We start from the raw sequence: 14,632 nt of genomic DNA, 5'->3' as shown, positions 1-14,632 counted from the left end.
CGACTTTCTGGTTTGACCGATAGAGTCTTGGTTTTTGATAGTTCTTCACCCGAGGCCGAGTCTTGATCGTCTGGTTAACACGATGTCGCCCTTCTTTCTTCTTGTTCCTTTGTTTGACCATCTTCCTTCGTCTGACCGAGTGCTTTCTGATCGTTCGCCCGACTTGTCAGGAGATAAAGGTCACGTCACGTCCGACAACTGTTGGGCCATCACGTCCGACCCACGTGATACCTCGCTCTTTGACGCCGTTCGGTTCTATCATGTACTTCGCCGCTCTTTTTTCTTTGGTGTATCATAGCTTAGGATCTTGCCACCTAGCCTTGTGGATTATCTACACCTACATTTATGCCCCTTCTTTCGCTCATGTGCTTGGCACGAGGGAAAGAAAATCGTTCCACCTTCCCACGTCCTCGAGCATGCCGAGAATTACGTCATGCAGGCTCCCACTAATTCTCCCTTTATGACTTGTAACCGTTGTTGTCGGTCGAGGCGCTGCATCCTATAAATATCTCCCTTTATGTGCTCTTTCCTTCGTTCGCCATTTTCAGAGAAACCAAGCGATGTTCTTCCTTCTTCTTTTCCTTCCTTCTTTGTCGACACCATTAATTCTGGTGATCCTTTTATCTTCTCAGTCTTCATCTTTGTTGTTTCTGTTGGTGAGGTTTGCAACAGTCGTGGTTGGTTCTTCTTTTTACTTCTCTCTCCATCAAAGTTCATATATCCCCGTTCGCTTTCTGCCATGGCTACTTCTTCTCCGTCAATGACTGAAATAAGGTGCGTGAGTGATACCTTCTCCGAGGGCTATGTTGTTTCTCTTGATTCCTTGTTTTGTCTTGAGAGTCCTTCCCATCACGATTATCGTGCTATAAATTCCCTTTTCCCTGATGATTCTCCTTCTTTTTCATGTAGGGCTGATAAGAGGATCTCCAAAGACTTGTCTGATGATGAGTTCATTGAACAGTTGAAGGAAGAATTTGGTCTTCAAAACTATGAAGTGACCCTAGTCTCGGGCCAAACGGGTGTGTTGAAGAAGTCCGATGTCGATAGGTATAAGTAGTCATCCGAGGCAGTCATTGTTTCTCGTGGGCAATTAGAACTTGGTCTTCGCTTTCCTTTATACAACCCTGCTGGCCCTTTCTACTACGAGGTGTTGTCACAGCTTCGTTCGCTTCGGGCCTTTACCCAGTGGAATGGCAACACTTTCCGCCTGATGAATGAGTGGAGGGACCGAGGCGAGGGTCATGGATCTACGGCCGATTGGTCGGCCTTTAAGCCTGAAGATGCTCCTAATTATACTTCTGTCAATTTCGTCGTGAACTATCGGAGCGGGACAACTACCAATGGTGACCTCGCTGGTTTTGCTGCTAGCCCTCATCGTCTGAAGTTTATGCCTGAGGGTGTTGAACGATTGATGCTAGATGTTGATCCCCTTGGTAAAGGCTCCAACAATCGTGCTCGCCACACCAATGACCCATACTGGGACCGGGTTCCACTACTTGTTCGCGGCCAAATTTTGCATGGTAGCTTCCCTCCTCCTCAATTTCCTACGGAGCCTTATCCATTCTGGGTGATTAACGATGACAGGGTATGTTGCTTTCTTTCCACTTTCTTTGGTTCCTGCTATATCGTCTTGGGGTACTGATTACTTTCTTGTCGTAGGTTAGCCTCAGGGCGAGTCTACCAAATCGGCTTATATTTCCAAGAAGAGGAGTGCTGGCACAAGGGTCGATGAGGATCAGGGTAAGGTAACAAACATGTAGATTTTATTCTAAGTAAATGTACTTGCCCATGTTTTTTTCCTTCACGTGTTCTGACGCTGAACCTTGTGCAGAAATTCCCTAGGCGCGAGGATGAAGATGTTGGAGGGTCTGATACTCGTAGTAGTGAAAGTTTGGTTCTAAGGCGTAATCCTCCTCAGGGGAAGGTGGCGGAAAAGGGCGTGGTGTTGAAAAGCTCGGACGTTGTGATCGATATCCCCGATCAAGATGATGAGGACGATATATTCGGGGACGATCAGCTGTTTGATGAGGATGCTGGTGGCCAGAAGGAAGCGGAGGTTTATGTGGAGACTGCTATTGTGACTCCTGTCGTGCAGTCTGGTGATCAGGGGCCGACCCAAACATCACTCCAAAAGTTTCCCCAGAAGGATGTTGGGTCTCCCTCGGGTGTTCAGACGTCCTTTACCATATCGGTCCCTATTTGTGATTCACTTGGCGCATTGCACTCTAAGGAGTTCGACTCCTATACTAATGAGCAGATAATTGCTGTCGTGCCCCTGTATCGTAATATCGCGCCAGTCTTTGATAATTTGGTAAGTGATTTTTTTGTACTTTTCCTTTGGATGTTATCGGGCCCCACTAATCTCGTCTTGGGATGGAATTTGTAGGCGTTGAATCGGTCGAGGTTGGAGGCTGCTCTCCGTCGACAGGAGATTAGGAAGTTGGAGGCTTCTCTTCAGCAGAAGAAGGAACGATCTCGTGATCTGGAGATCAAACTCGCCGATGCGCAAGGTATATTGTTTGCAATAGTTGTGTTGATTGAGTTCTTCGTACCAATGTCCTGAGTCAATTATTATTCGTTTAGCCGAAATATCTAGTATAGATCTAGACGCTTCTTCGGAGTATAGGCTTCTGAAGAGAAAGTGGAATATCGAGAAAGATCTTGTGGATAATCTTCGACAACGAATTTCCAATAAGGATGTGAAGATAGACCGACAGGAGGCCGAGATCCAGCAACTTCAAGAGGAATTGGATAGATATCGCCTGTTTGAGTATGTCCCCGAAGAGATAGATAACTTACGGGCCCGCTTGGGCATCTTTCAAAGACTTGCTGGTGATAAAACGTTACTAGACGATAATATGGAGAGTCAAAATGGTTCCCTTAGACTTCAAAATCGAGATCTTCATGAAGATCGGCGACGAATTTTGAGGGAAAAAGTTGTGGCCGAGCAGTCCAACCGAGATCTTCTTGAAAGGACCAAGGGTTTCGATAAGCTGTCCAGTGACCTAGAGTGGACCCAAGCCCAGTTATCGATGCTACAAGTGTCCTATAACTGTCAGAGGGTCGATTGGAGTGATCACAAGAAATATTGCCCTTCGAATGAGTTCAATGAACAATACTAAACGGACATATTAATTATATGTCCCTACTTTTAACTCCCTACAAATATATCCTTATGCAACAATAAATATGTCCCTCCTTTTTTAATAACCTTATCCATTTAATATTAGATTACGTTAATACCCTCATCCATATAATATTTTTTCTTTATTTTAAAATGGAACAAATTTCTTCCACTACCACTTCACCACCACCACTAGCACCACCACCACCAACATTCAACTACCATTCCACCACCACCGTTCAACAACCACCACCTACTAACCGCCACCATCACTAATATTAAACCACCACTCCTTCACCGCCACCATTACACCACCACTAGTCCTCCACCACCACTAGTCTGTTGCCGCCACCACCACAAGTTCGTCGTCGCCGCCGCCACTACCGTCACCGTCGCCGCCGCCGCCACCGGTTCAAATAATTTTGTATCAACAACAGTAATTGATCCAAATAAAAATAGAACCAACGGTAGAAGTTTATCTAGTTTAGGGGATCAACAACGATAGTTGATCCAAGAAAAAAGGATCAACAGTAGAAGTTGATCCAATTTTAGTGGATCAACAATGGAAGTTGATCCATGTAAAATGGAGTGAACTTGGCGTGAGTCGAACACGCATCATCCGACATGGAGTCAGTCATGCTACCATTGCACCACAAGTTCAACATTAGAAGAAATTTACATGATTTAAACTACAAAACATGAGTTCAAAGGATCAACAACAGTAGTTGATCCCATATAGATGGATCAACAACCATAGTTGATCCAAAATATATGGATCAACAACCATAGTTGATCCAATATCACTGCCTGCTTCAACCCAGATAACCACCATATTTCATTACCTGTTGCTTCATAAACACCAACAGCTCCAAGACCAGCTTCAAAACCAATCTCGACAACTACAACAACCGGAACTACCATTCTACTACTATTTCCATGACTAATTTCTCATTCGTACCTCTCCACTATTACCGCCACCAACAAATCACACATCTCCAGCACCACCACCACCACCAAAACAACCAGAACCAAAATCCAACACCAACTTCATCATTCCAACCAAAACCACCATAATTGATCCAATAAAAAATTGGGTCAACAACAGGAGTTGATCCAAAATATATGGATCAACAACCATAGTTGATCCAATATCTCTGCCTGCTTCAACCCAGATAACCACCATATTTCATTCAGCAACATGCTTTAATCTCTGTAACAACAACTCATACCAACACTGCCACCAACAAAATCACACATCTCCAGCACCACCACCAACACCAAAACAACCAAAACAAAAATCCAACACCAATTTTGTCATTCCAACCAAAACCACCTCTATCTACATCACAATTACCGAAAGAAACATACCTCATCCGCCGTCGATGCTACACCACCACCATAAATTGTAACCTGAAACGGATCTCGATCTATAATTTCAACATAAAAACATATCTCGATATATTTGAATCCGATTCCAAACTCAGTTTTTAGAATAAGAATAAGAAGAATAAGGTGTCATTCGTTGATGATAGTTCGATTAAATCCTGAATCCATTAGCAGAGGAGAAGGTGGTCGTAGTTGCAGAGGTGATGGTGGAGCGATCTGATTTTAGGTTACAAATTAGCGGCGGAGAAGATGGTTAAGGTGGTGTAACGACGGACTAGAAACGAAGATGGTGACGATGGAGATGCTGCTGGTGTTGGTTGCGTTCGTTATGGTGGCGACGGAGATGAAGATGATGGTGGCGACGGAGATGAAAATGGTGGTGATCTCGATAGTTTTTCTCTGTATGAGAAATAAAGAAGATAAGAAGAAGTCCCTACTTTCAATAAGGTATAAAGGTTTGGTATATTTGGAAATCCCTAAATTGTTGATGGGCCCCTGATGGGCTTATAGATAAAGAGGGACAAAATTATTATGTGATAAGGATATTTGTATAGACCATCAAAAGTAGGGACAAAAATTCAATTACCACATACTATAATAAGTTAACTTTGAAGCTTTCTTAGGCCGAGTACGAGTTGGCCAAGTCCGTGGAGTCGTTCGAATATGTATTGCCAATTCTGTCAGGTCTCTGGAGTGCATGTTGGGGCGACCTTAAGACCTAGTTAGTTTGTTGTTTTTACTCTGTATTCTGCTATGTTCTGTGTTTAATATGCTTATAATGTTTTGTTGCAGCCGAGCAGGGTCGTGTCAAAGATCTGGAGCGAGATGTGCAAAATCTCGGGCAGGAGGTGGATCAGTGGAAGAAGGCCGAAGGTGAGGTAAAGGTTAAGCTCCATGCCGCCGAGGCGAGGTCCAAGCAGCTTTCTCAGCAGATTGTGGACGATAGAAATGCTCATCAGAGCGAGCTTGCTGAGGAGATCAAGGCCGGTGTGAACGAGTACATCGCGCAAAAGTGCCGCGAGGTTGCTCAAAGAAAGGGGGGAGCCGATGCTGTTCCACCCAGGAGTTGATCATGTCTTTTGTAGTACTGCGCCACTAATTTGCCCTTTGTCGCGGGTTGTAATTCGTTTGAACACTTGACCCATGCTTCTTTGAACAACTTCTTTGAATGGGGCGCTGCGTCGCCAAGCTTGTTTTTTTTTTCTTTTCCTTGACAATTTCCGCCTTTATCATTGTGTTGACGCTGTTTAATTTTATGGTTGCTATCTTGTTGTTTGTGCTCCGTATCTGCATTTGATGTCACATGCATTAGTATTAGTGCCTTTTTTTGTCGAACACACTCAACAAGGAGGGTCATCGGGCCCGATGCCATGTCCCAGCTGAGGTATCTCATCACTATTTTTTAGGTTCAGTGGAAGGGTTTTAGTCGTCCTAGTTCTAGGCCCGATAATCCGAGTGGTTATCGACCAACCAACTCGGGCAAGTGGTCACGTCCACCTGCGATGGGGGAAACCTTTCAGATGTAAGTAGGTTACCTAGCTGAGAAGAAATCGTATCTTAACAACCTTTGGTATCTGGCTTCCAACCACCAATACCCTTAGGCTACCTCGGCACTTGCAAAGTAAGTCACCTCGGCACTTCCACACTGGCTTTGCCCCGAGTACGAATGACCATTCGAGAGTAAGTCACCTCGGCACTTCCTCACTGGTTTTCCCCAAGTACGAATGACCATTGGTCGCTCATGTCATATTTCCTACCCCTCGCGGTTTTAAAGAAATGAATGACAAGTATGTTTACATGTTTCCCTCAAACCCCTCATGGGTAATAGAGTTTCAGATGTTGAGCGTTCCACGGTTTTAACTCGGGTTTGCCGTCTGGTTTGAGTAATCGATAAGCTCCCTCGACAGCTTTAGACACGACTGTGTATGGTCCTCCCCACCTTGCCGTTAGTTTACCGCCTTTTTTGTCACGTTCCCAATCGTCTAGATATTTCAACACTAACTGCCCCGGTTGAAACTCTCTTGGTCGAACTCGTTTGTTGTATTCTCGTTGTAATCTCCTTTGGTAATTCTCCATTTTTTGCAACGCCATCTCCCTTGTTTCCTCCAAGTCATCGAGCTTGGCCAATATTAGATCTGTCGATATGTTTCGCCTCCAGGCTTCAGTTCTTGTGGTGGGTATCATTGCTTCAGTTGGTAGTATCGCTTCGGTTCCATAGGTCAGCATGAAAGGTGATAGCCCTGTTGCTTCCCTTCGAGTGGTTCGATAGGACCATAAAACATTGTAGAGTTTTTCGCACCAATCACCGTTTTTTCCATCTAATTTTTTCTTCATATTGTCGGCGATAGTTTTGTTTGTGATCTCGGCCTGCCCATTACTTTGAGGGTATATGGGGGTAGCCTTGCCTTTTCTGATGTTGTAGGTGTTAAATAGTAGGTCGATGTTTTCTCCATGGAGATGTTTTCCATTATCCGAGACGATGGCCGCCGGTACTCCGAAACGACATATGATGTGCTCCCAAATGAACCTGAAGACGTCCTTGTCACGAATATGTCTCAGTGGTGCCTCCTCCACCCATTTAGTGAAGTAATCTATCGCTACTATTAAGTATTTTCTCTGCCCCGATCCCACATGTAATGGTCCCACGATATCGATCCCCCACTTTGCGAAGGGCCAGGGGCTTACTACCGAGTTTAGAGTTACTGATGGTGCATGTATCTTCTTACCAAACCGCTGGCATTCTTCGCAAGCTTTCGCCATTTGTTTTGCATCATCGTTCATATACGGCCAGAAGTATCCCATCGTTTTCGCTCTCGCTGACAGACTTCGTCCCGAGCTGTGATTTCCGTCTGCTCCATAGTGTAGTTCATTCAAGATTTTCTGGCCTTCTTCCTTACTTAAGCATATTAAGAGTGGTCCCAGGTATGATTTCCTGTATAGGATTCCGTCTCTTAGCTCGTAAGCGGCCGATTTGCTTTTCACTTTGTTGATCTCGGGTCGCCCCTTGGGTAACACGCCTGTCTCCAAGTACGAATGAATCGGATTTCTCCAATCTCCGTCCGGATATTTGTCGGCCGTGTTGATAGCCACGTCGACGTGCACCTCGGGTGTCTCTGGTATAGATGGGGCGAGGAGTCTCATGACACGAATACCCTCCACATTTGGGTCTGTGAGCTGGGATGCAATATATGCCAATGCGTCCGAGTGTCGATTATCTTTTCTGCATATGCGGCGAAATTTGATAATGGGGATCTGGTCGATAAAGAATTGGGAGAGCTCCCAGTACTTCTGCAAAATCGGGTCGTGGATGGCGTATTTGCCTGTGATTTGTCGGATCACCAACTGCGAGTCGCTAGTTAGTCTGACATCTTGTAGGCCCATCTCGACGATTAATCTTAGGGAGTGAATCGCAGCTTCGTACTAGGTGACATTGTTTGTCGCCTTAAATTCCAATCTAAACGGATGGACCATTTTTCGTCCCCTTGGTGTGGTAAAGACTATCCCAAGTCCAGATCCATCTTTGTTCGACGCTCCATCGACGAATACTTCCCAACGTGATGGGCTACTTGCTTCGAGTAAGTTGGCCGGATCTTATCGATCTTCTTCCATTTTGAGTATGTCCTCGACCTCATCTTCGTCGCTTAGTGGAAAATCTGCCACTACTTGTGCCTTCACTGCTGTCCTCATTTCGTAGAAAACGTTGAATTGTTTGATTTGTGCCCCCCATTTGGAAATCCTTCCTGATCGGCCGGCTTTGTCTAGTACCGCCTCAATAGGCGATTTTGTGAGCACGCGGATCCGATGGGCTTGGAAATACGTTCTTAACTTCAGAGTGGCGAAAGCTAGTGCTAAAATCATCTGTTTCATCCTTGTATAATTTTTCTCAGCGGGACTTAATGTTTTGCTGATGAAGTAAACATGCTTTTCTTCGCTCCCTTCATTTCGAACTAAGACTGCACTGATAGCATATGAGGTTGCGTCGAGGTATAACGTGAGGACCTCTGATGGCTTGGGTCTTTGTAATACGGGTAGGCTAGCGAGATGTAGTTTAATATTCTGAAATGCCTCCTCACAAGCGTCCGTCCATTTAAATTTCTCCCCCTTTTTGAGAGTGCTAAAGAAGTTCTTGCATTTGTCCGACGATCGAGATATAAATCGCCCCAACGCTGCTATACTTCCGTTCAGCTTTTGTACGTCTTTTATTGTAGCCGATGACGACATCTCGAGTATAGCTCTAACTTTCTCGAGATCTGCCTCTATCCCCTTTGGAGTGATGATATATCCCAAAAATTTGCCTGATGTGACCCAAAAATCGCATTTGGTCGGATTAACTTTCATTCTATATTCTCTCATCGTCCAGAAAAATTCTTGCAGGTCCCGAATGTGATTCTTGACTAGGCGACTTTTTACTAGCATATCGTCTACATAGACCTCGATGGTGTGGTGGATTTGGTCTTCGAACATGTCGCCCATCAACCTTTGATATGTGGCGCCCGCATTCTTCAGACCAAACGACATCTTGGTGTAACAGTATAGGCCCCTCGGCGTGAAGAAGGAGGTGTGTTCTTGATCCTCGGGGGCCAACTGGATCTGATTATACCCCACGTATTCGTCCATCAATGTTAGTGCCTCGTGCCCTACTATAGATTCCACCAGTTGATCGATGCTTGGGAGAGGGAAACTGTCCTTCGGAAATGCTTTGTTCAGCTCGTTGAAGTCAATGCAGATTTTGACTCCTCCGTTTTTCTTTGGTACCACGACCATGTTGGATATCCCTGTGGGTAGTGCGATTTCCTGATTATTCCCGATTCTTGTAACTTCTTTAACTCCTTCTCGACGGTTGTGTGTAATTCTGGTGCGACTCGCCTCATCTTTTGTCGGACTGGTTTGAAGCTTGAGTCGATCTTTAAATGGTGACAGCATACCTCCGGATCTATGCCCTCCATATCGTGCACGTCCCATGCGAACGCGTCCATTTTTTCCTTTAGCACCGCCACGAGCTGGTTTACTTGTTCGTCTGATAGTAAGGACCCGATCCTTACTATCCTTGGTTCTTCTACAGTTCCTAAATTAATCTCCCGAGTAGGTTCCACGGCCGAGAAGTTTGGTTTTGATTCCTTCATCGGCGTCATCTCCTTTAATTGCTATGAAGGCTCGTTTCCTTGTGTTTCGTATGTCATGACCGCCTGCGAAATAATTCTTTCCAGTTCCTCTGCAGCTTTGGTTTCTTTAACCTTGTTCTTCTCTCCCCTTTGTCGTGCTCGCCGCTCCTCATTTATCTGGGCATCGACCTGCATGCACTGTCGGGCTGCCTGTGAATCTCCTACGACCTCAGCTATCCCCTTGTACGTTGGGAATCGTAGCCACTGATGATAAGACGATGCCACTCATTTGATTCCTGCGATCCACGGTCTCCCGATAATAGCTTCATAGTGTGAGGCAACATCGACCACACAGAATGTAGTTAACGTATCTAGGTAACCACCTCCGTCCGATACCCTTAGGGTTACTTCGCCCTTTGGGATGGTCACGGTCCCGTTAAAACCGTAGATACGATATGTCGATGGGACGAGTATATCATCTGACAACTCCATCCTCTTGAACGTGTCGTATAAGAGTACTTCGACTGACCTCCCACTATCCACTAGTATCCTTCTTACCCCCCCCCCATTCCTCAATCAGCAGGGTGATAACCAAGGGGTCACTGTGAGCTTCGCCGTTCATCGGGACATCCTGAGGCGAGAAAAAGATGGGTCGTAGTATCCAGGGTTCCATCGGCAAAGCTTTTGCTACACTGAAAATTTCCTTCCCATTATGATCCCTCTTGTGGATTCTAGACATGATTCCAGGATTCAGATTGTACGCTTGAGTGGACGAATGCGAAATCGTGTTGACAAACTGCGTGGATCTGTCGATTCTGACCTGGTGGACGGGTGCATCGGGCGCTGCAGTCATCTGGGCTGGGTGTCGGGCGAACTGTCTCAGGTAACCGTCTCGAATAAGATGTTGCATGATGTCTTTTACTTCTCGGCAGTTATTTGTAGAGTGGCCTCGATATTGATGATAATGGCAATACTCTGGGTGATCCTTGGTCTCTTCGAACTGTATCCCTCTTGAAGCTGGGTATATGATGTCACTCCTTTTCTCGACCTCTTTGAATATTTATTCTAGTGGAGCATTCAAAGGGGTGTATGTTCTCGCCTCGTGCCTCGGCCTCTTTCCTTTAGCTACCCATTCCTTCTTCTTATTTCCTCGCGTAGGTGGGCTCGGTCTCTTCTCGAGCCGACGTTGAACATCGTCCGATCTCGACTCGGGCGCCGCACTAGCCTCTTGCACTCCCCTATCCCTTGATTCTTCCTGATTTTCTTCTAGGGCGATGAAATGTTCTTGCATTTTCCTCACTTCATTCAATGTTTGCGGCTTTTCAGTGAACATGGCTATCCAGATGGGATCCGACCTCCCTAGTACATTTTCGAACCCGAATATCTGCTGGTCGACTGGTACCTTCCCAATTTCTGTACACAAATTTCTCCATTGATCGGTCAATGATCTGAGAGGCTCTCTAAACCGTCGGGCCAAGGTGAATAATCTGTTGACCCTGGGCCGAGGTCTGCTGTTGTGCATGTACGTTTCAAGGAAGGCTTCGACTAGAGTCTCGTAACTGTCAACTGTTCCTGGTGAGAGGTTGTAGAACCATTTCCTTGCCTCGCCTTTCAGGCTTGCCGGGAAGAACTTACACATTATCAACTCATGGTTTTTCCATTGGATTAGGGACATAATGTACATCTTCAAATGCTCAACTGCGTCTCCCGTGCCGTCGAACCTGGAGGGGAAGGTGGGGAGCGTGTACTTAGGTGGAAAGGCCCTTAGTTCTAGCTCTTGGGTGAAAGGGGTCCTCTCGGCCTCGCTTATGACCTCGACTAGCTTATCTTCTTCGCTGGTTCCTGACAGCTTCCTTATCTTTTCTTCTAACTCTCTTAGCTTGGCTTCGGTCGCATTGTCGGACCTTGTGTTCCTATGCTGATTATTCCTCTCGTGCCTCTCGTCGTCTGTTGATGAATCCTCGGGTGGACCGTATCCTATGATAGGTGGTGTCGGGGGTGGTCCTGATCGACCGGAATTGCTCGGTCCTACCGCTGGTGGTACTTGCCCAATTCGTCCTTGGTGACCTGATGTCCCTCGGCTAGAAGATCCTCTCGACCTCGACCTTAAGTTCCGTAGTTGATAGTTCTCGAACTCTAGAGCTAGGTTCCTCTGCTAAAGATCCCTTAAAGTCTCCTCTTGCCTTCTTTGGATTTCTAGAATTGCGAGTAGTGTTGGATCTGTACTCTCATGGCTAGAGTGACCATTTGGATGGCCTAAATGGGCAGGGGGTGGCGCCGTCATCACAGGTGGTGGAGGTGGTACAGTGGGGGTATCTGAGTCGATGCCGCCGAATCGACCCCGATAGTTGTTTCTCGTCCTAGTTGTACTCGCCTGAGTCGTTCTTGCTCTCGCCCGAGGGCTTCTTGATACTCATCTTGTCGTCTGATGTTTCGTCTTTGGGAATGCAAGATTAACGCTTATTCATCATCTTCTGACGCGGTAAGTCCATCTATTTGATCATTCCTCCATGGGGGCGAGGCGATTTTCTCCAGAGGCGATGGGTCATCGTCTCGTCCCAGATCGATCTCCTCGTCTACAGTTGGCATACCCCTTGCAGCAGCTCGTGATTCCTCTGGTGGTGGATGCCCGTCACTCCCTCGCCTCGGCCCAGTTACTCCTCCTTGCATGCTACTGTCGGTGATTGTGCGGTTCCTCAGAGTTCTTCCCATCCCTGACGTGCTAGCCATCGGACACAGTGTGCTGTGAGTCCGAGAGTCGTCCCTACCTACGTCAGCGAAAACAGACAACACCTTACTTTGACCTGTTTTTGAAAAGTTTCTATAGTACATACGGTTTTTTTTTTAAAGAAAAAGGTGACTGACACTAAAACTGAGTCTCAAAAGTACGATTCCCTCTATTCTACCACGCTGACCTCGCCAGTTTGCCCTGTTTAGACTCTAAGTGTTTCTTTTAGACGGGTATCATGCTACGTCGCTTTCAAGGTTGCACGACGTCGCTTTCAGTACCACGACTCTGCATTAACTACAATTTGTCCTACATTCCCTAGACTCCAAATCATTAACACCTAGTTCTTTGTGAGTAAAAGGTCCAAATTCGTACTTTTATGAGGTCAACACGCCATGGCAAAAACTGGACCAAGACTTATGTACTCCCTTGGAACTACAAAGGGATGTCTTCCCTTGATTCCTTGGATTCTTTCACCGGCGACCGATAATCTCGCCGTGCCGTTGTTTTGGCACTTTCCCAAGCTAACATGGAACCTCAAGCAACTTCAACCACACATCAAAGATGTTATTTGGGAGTTTTATGGGAATTCCGTTGTTGAACTCGTAAGATAAAAACTAAGATCGAAATACGAAGACCAGTGCGAAAAATACTATGAAAACGAAGATTAAGACACGAAAATAGACTCGCCTACAAGCAAGACTAGTCGACTGTTCGGAATCGACCCAACTGAAAATATTTGCTAACGACATGACTTTAACAATGAAAACTCAACTATATCAACAAACTTCAAATCAAACAAACATAAACAGACTTCAGCAAACAGAGTTCATCCCATAGCATCAACCAACACGCAAAGTGTTTTTAGGAGCTTTTGGATCGTCTCTGTTGGCTCATGCAGTCAAGGTATCCGGAGAACTTAGACGGTCCCCTTAATCGGCGCCAGAATGTAGTGGCATAAAACTACACACTACATCCAACGAAGTAGAAGATGGTTTAACACGAAGTAAAGGTACATAAGCAAACATAGACACAAGGATATACGTGGTTCGGTATGATTACCTACGTCCACGGGGTGAAAGGATGAATGTTATTATTTCTTTTCTTTGATTACAAGTTGTTCTCTTCGTTTCAAATGATGAAGCTCAAAAACTCGAGTATGATGCCTTCTTTTTCTCTCTCTCAACCTGCCTCTCTCTCTCGACCAGCCCTTGTATTTATAGGCCAAGGTCGACATACAACATAATTACAATGTTGGTCACATTACATCAATTTTAGTTGTTCCCTATCGGACCTGCATTGCTCGCCTGACTTTCTGGTTTGACCGATAGAGTCTTGGTTTTTGATTGTTCTTCACCCGAGGCCGAGTCTTGATCGTCTGGTTAACACGATGTCTCCCTTCTTTCTTCTTGTTCCTTTGTTTGACCATCTTCCTTCGTCTGACCGAGTGCTTTCTGATCGTTCGCCCGACCTGTCAGGAGATAAAGGTCACGTCACATCCGACAACTGTTGGGCCATCACATCCGACCCACGTGATACCTCGCTCTTTGCGTCGTTCGGTTCTATCCTGTGCTTCGCCGCTCTTTTTTCTTTGGTGTATCATAGCTTAGGATCTTGCCACCTAACCATGTGGATTATCTACACCTACAATTGTTGTTGTCGATGAAGAACTCCTATCAATTGTTGTTGTTGAAGAACTCTTTGCATAACGGACTTCCAAACTATACTAGAAAAACAGAGTCAGAAGAGGTAGATTTTTCCATACCTAACCATGGTCTGATCCAAAGCAGAAGATTAGAAAGAGGGAGGCGGAGAGATCGAGTGAATAGTGGAAACCACGACTACTTCTTTAACTTTAACAACACATGAGTTTGTATACTTGCGTTTCGGATATGTGTCAAATAGAACACATGAATTTACATACGTACGTGTCAAATATTTACCCATTGTCCACAAGTATATTACATTCTCAAATCCTTGTTGGTGCTAACCAAATTATCGAATTCTCAAAGAATGTATGGTATTTTAATTTTTCTTCAGTAATTTATATAGTATAATGTATTAAAATTGTTTGCTGTAAAATTATAGATATGAAATTTGACCGATATTGCACCCGATTTTTGAAACCGAAATCTCCCCGATACAAAGTTGTACCAGTGTATCGGTCTTAAGCCGAGACAAATCGGTATCTGATATTAACTACATTGGTCTGAACAAAGTGAACTAGACAAGTCCCCATATATAGCCATCGATATGTTGTGGGAGGCGAGGCGTCAAGCCCATCGCCAGAGG

The 14,632-nt window shown here is 45.4% G+C and overlaps 1 protein-coding gene across 1 annotated transcript; it reads right to left on the bottom strand.

Moving 5' to 3' along the window:
* Nucleotides 1-10,672: 10,672 nt before the first annotated feature.
* Nucleotides 10,673-11,896, bottom strand: LOC113313022. Its single transcript, XM_026561747.1, has 2 exons — nt 11,796-11,896; nt 10,673-11,717 (listed from the first exon to the last, which is right to left on the bottom strand). The coding sequence occupies exons 1-2, from the start codon at nt 11,894-11,896 to the stop codon at nt 10,673-10,675; spliced, it is 1,146 nt and encodes a 381-aa protein (XP_026417532.1).
* Nucleotides 11,897-14,632: the final 2,736 nt, after the last annotated feature.

This window comes from Papaver somniferum, chromosome 9 (assembly GCF_003573695.1).
Source record: "Papaver somniferum cultivar HN1 chromosome 9, ASM357369v1, whole genome shotgun sequence".
NCBI lineage: Eukaryota > Viridiplantae > Streptophyta > Magnoliopsida > Ranunculales > Papaveraceae > Papaver > Papaver somniferum.
Note: the sequence above shows the minus strand (reverse complement) of the source record. Positions and strands in the feature narration are given on the sequence as shown.

Coding starts and splice junctions, on each gene's coding strand:
- LOC113313022 (XM_026561747.1), bottom strand. CDS start 11,896: ATGACGGCGCCACCCCCTGCCCATTTAGGCCATCCAAATGGTCACTCT. Junction 11,718..11,795: donor ATTCTAGAAATCCAAAGAAG/GCAAGAGGAGAC, acceptor ACGGAACTTAAG/GTCGAGGTCGAGAGGATCTT.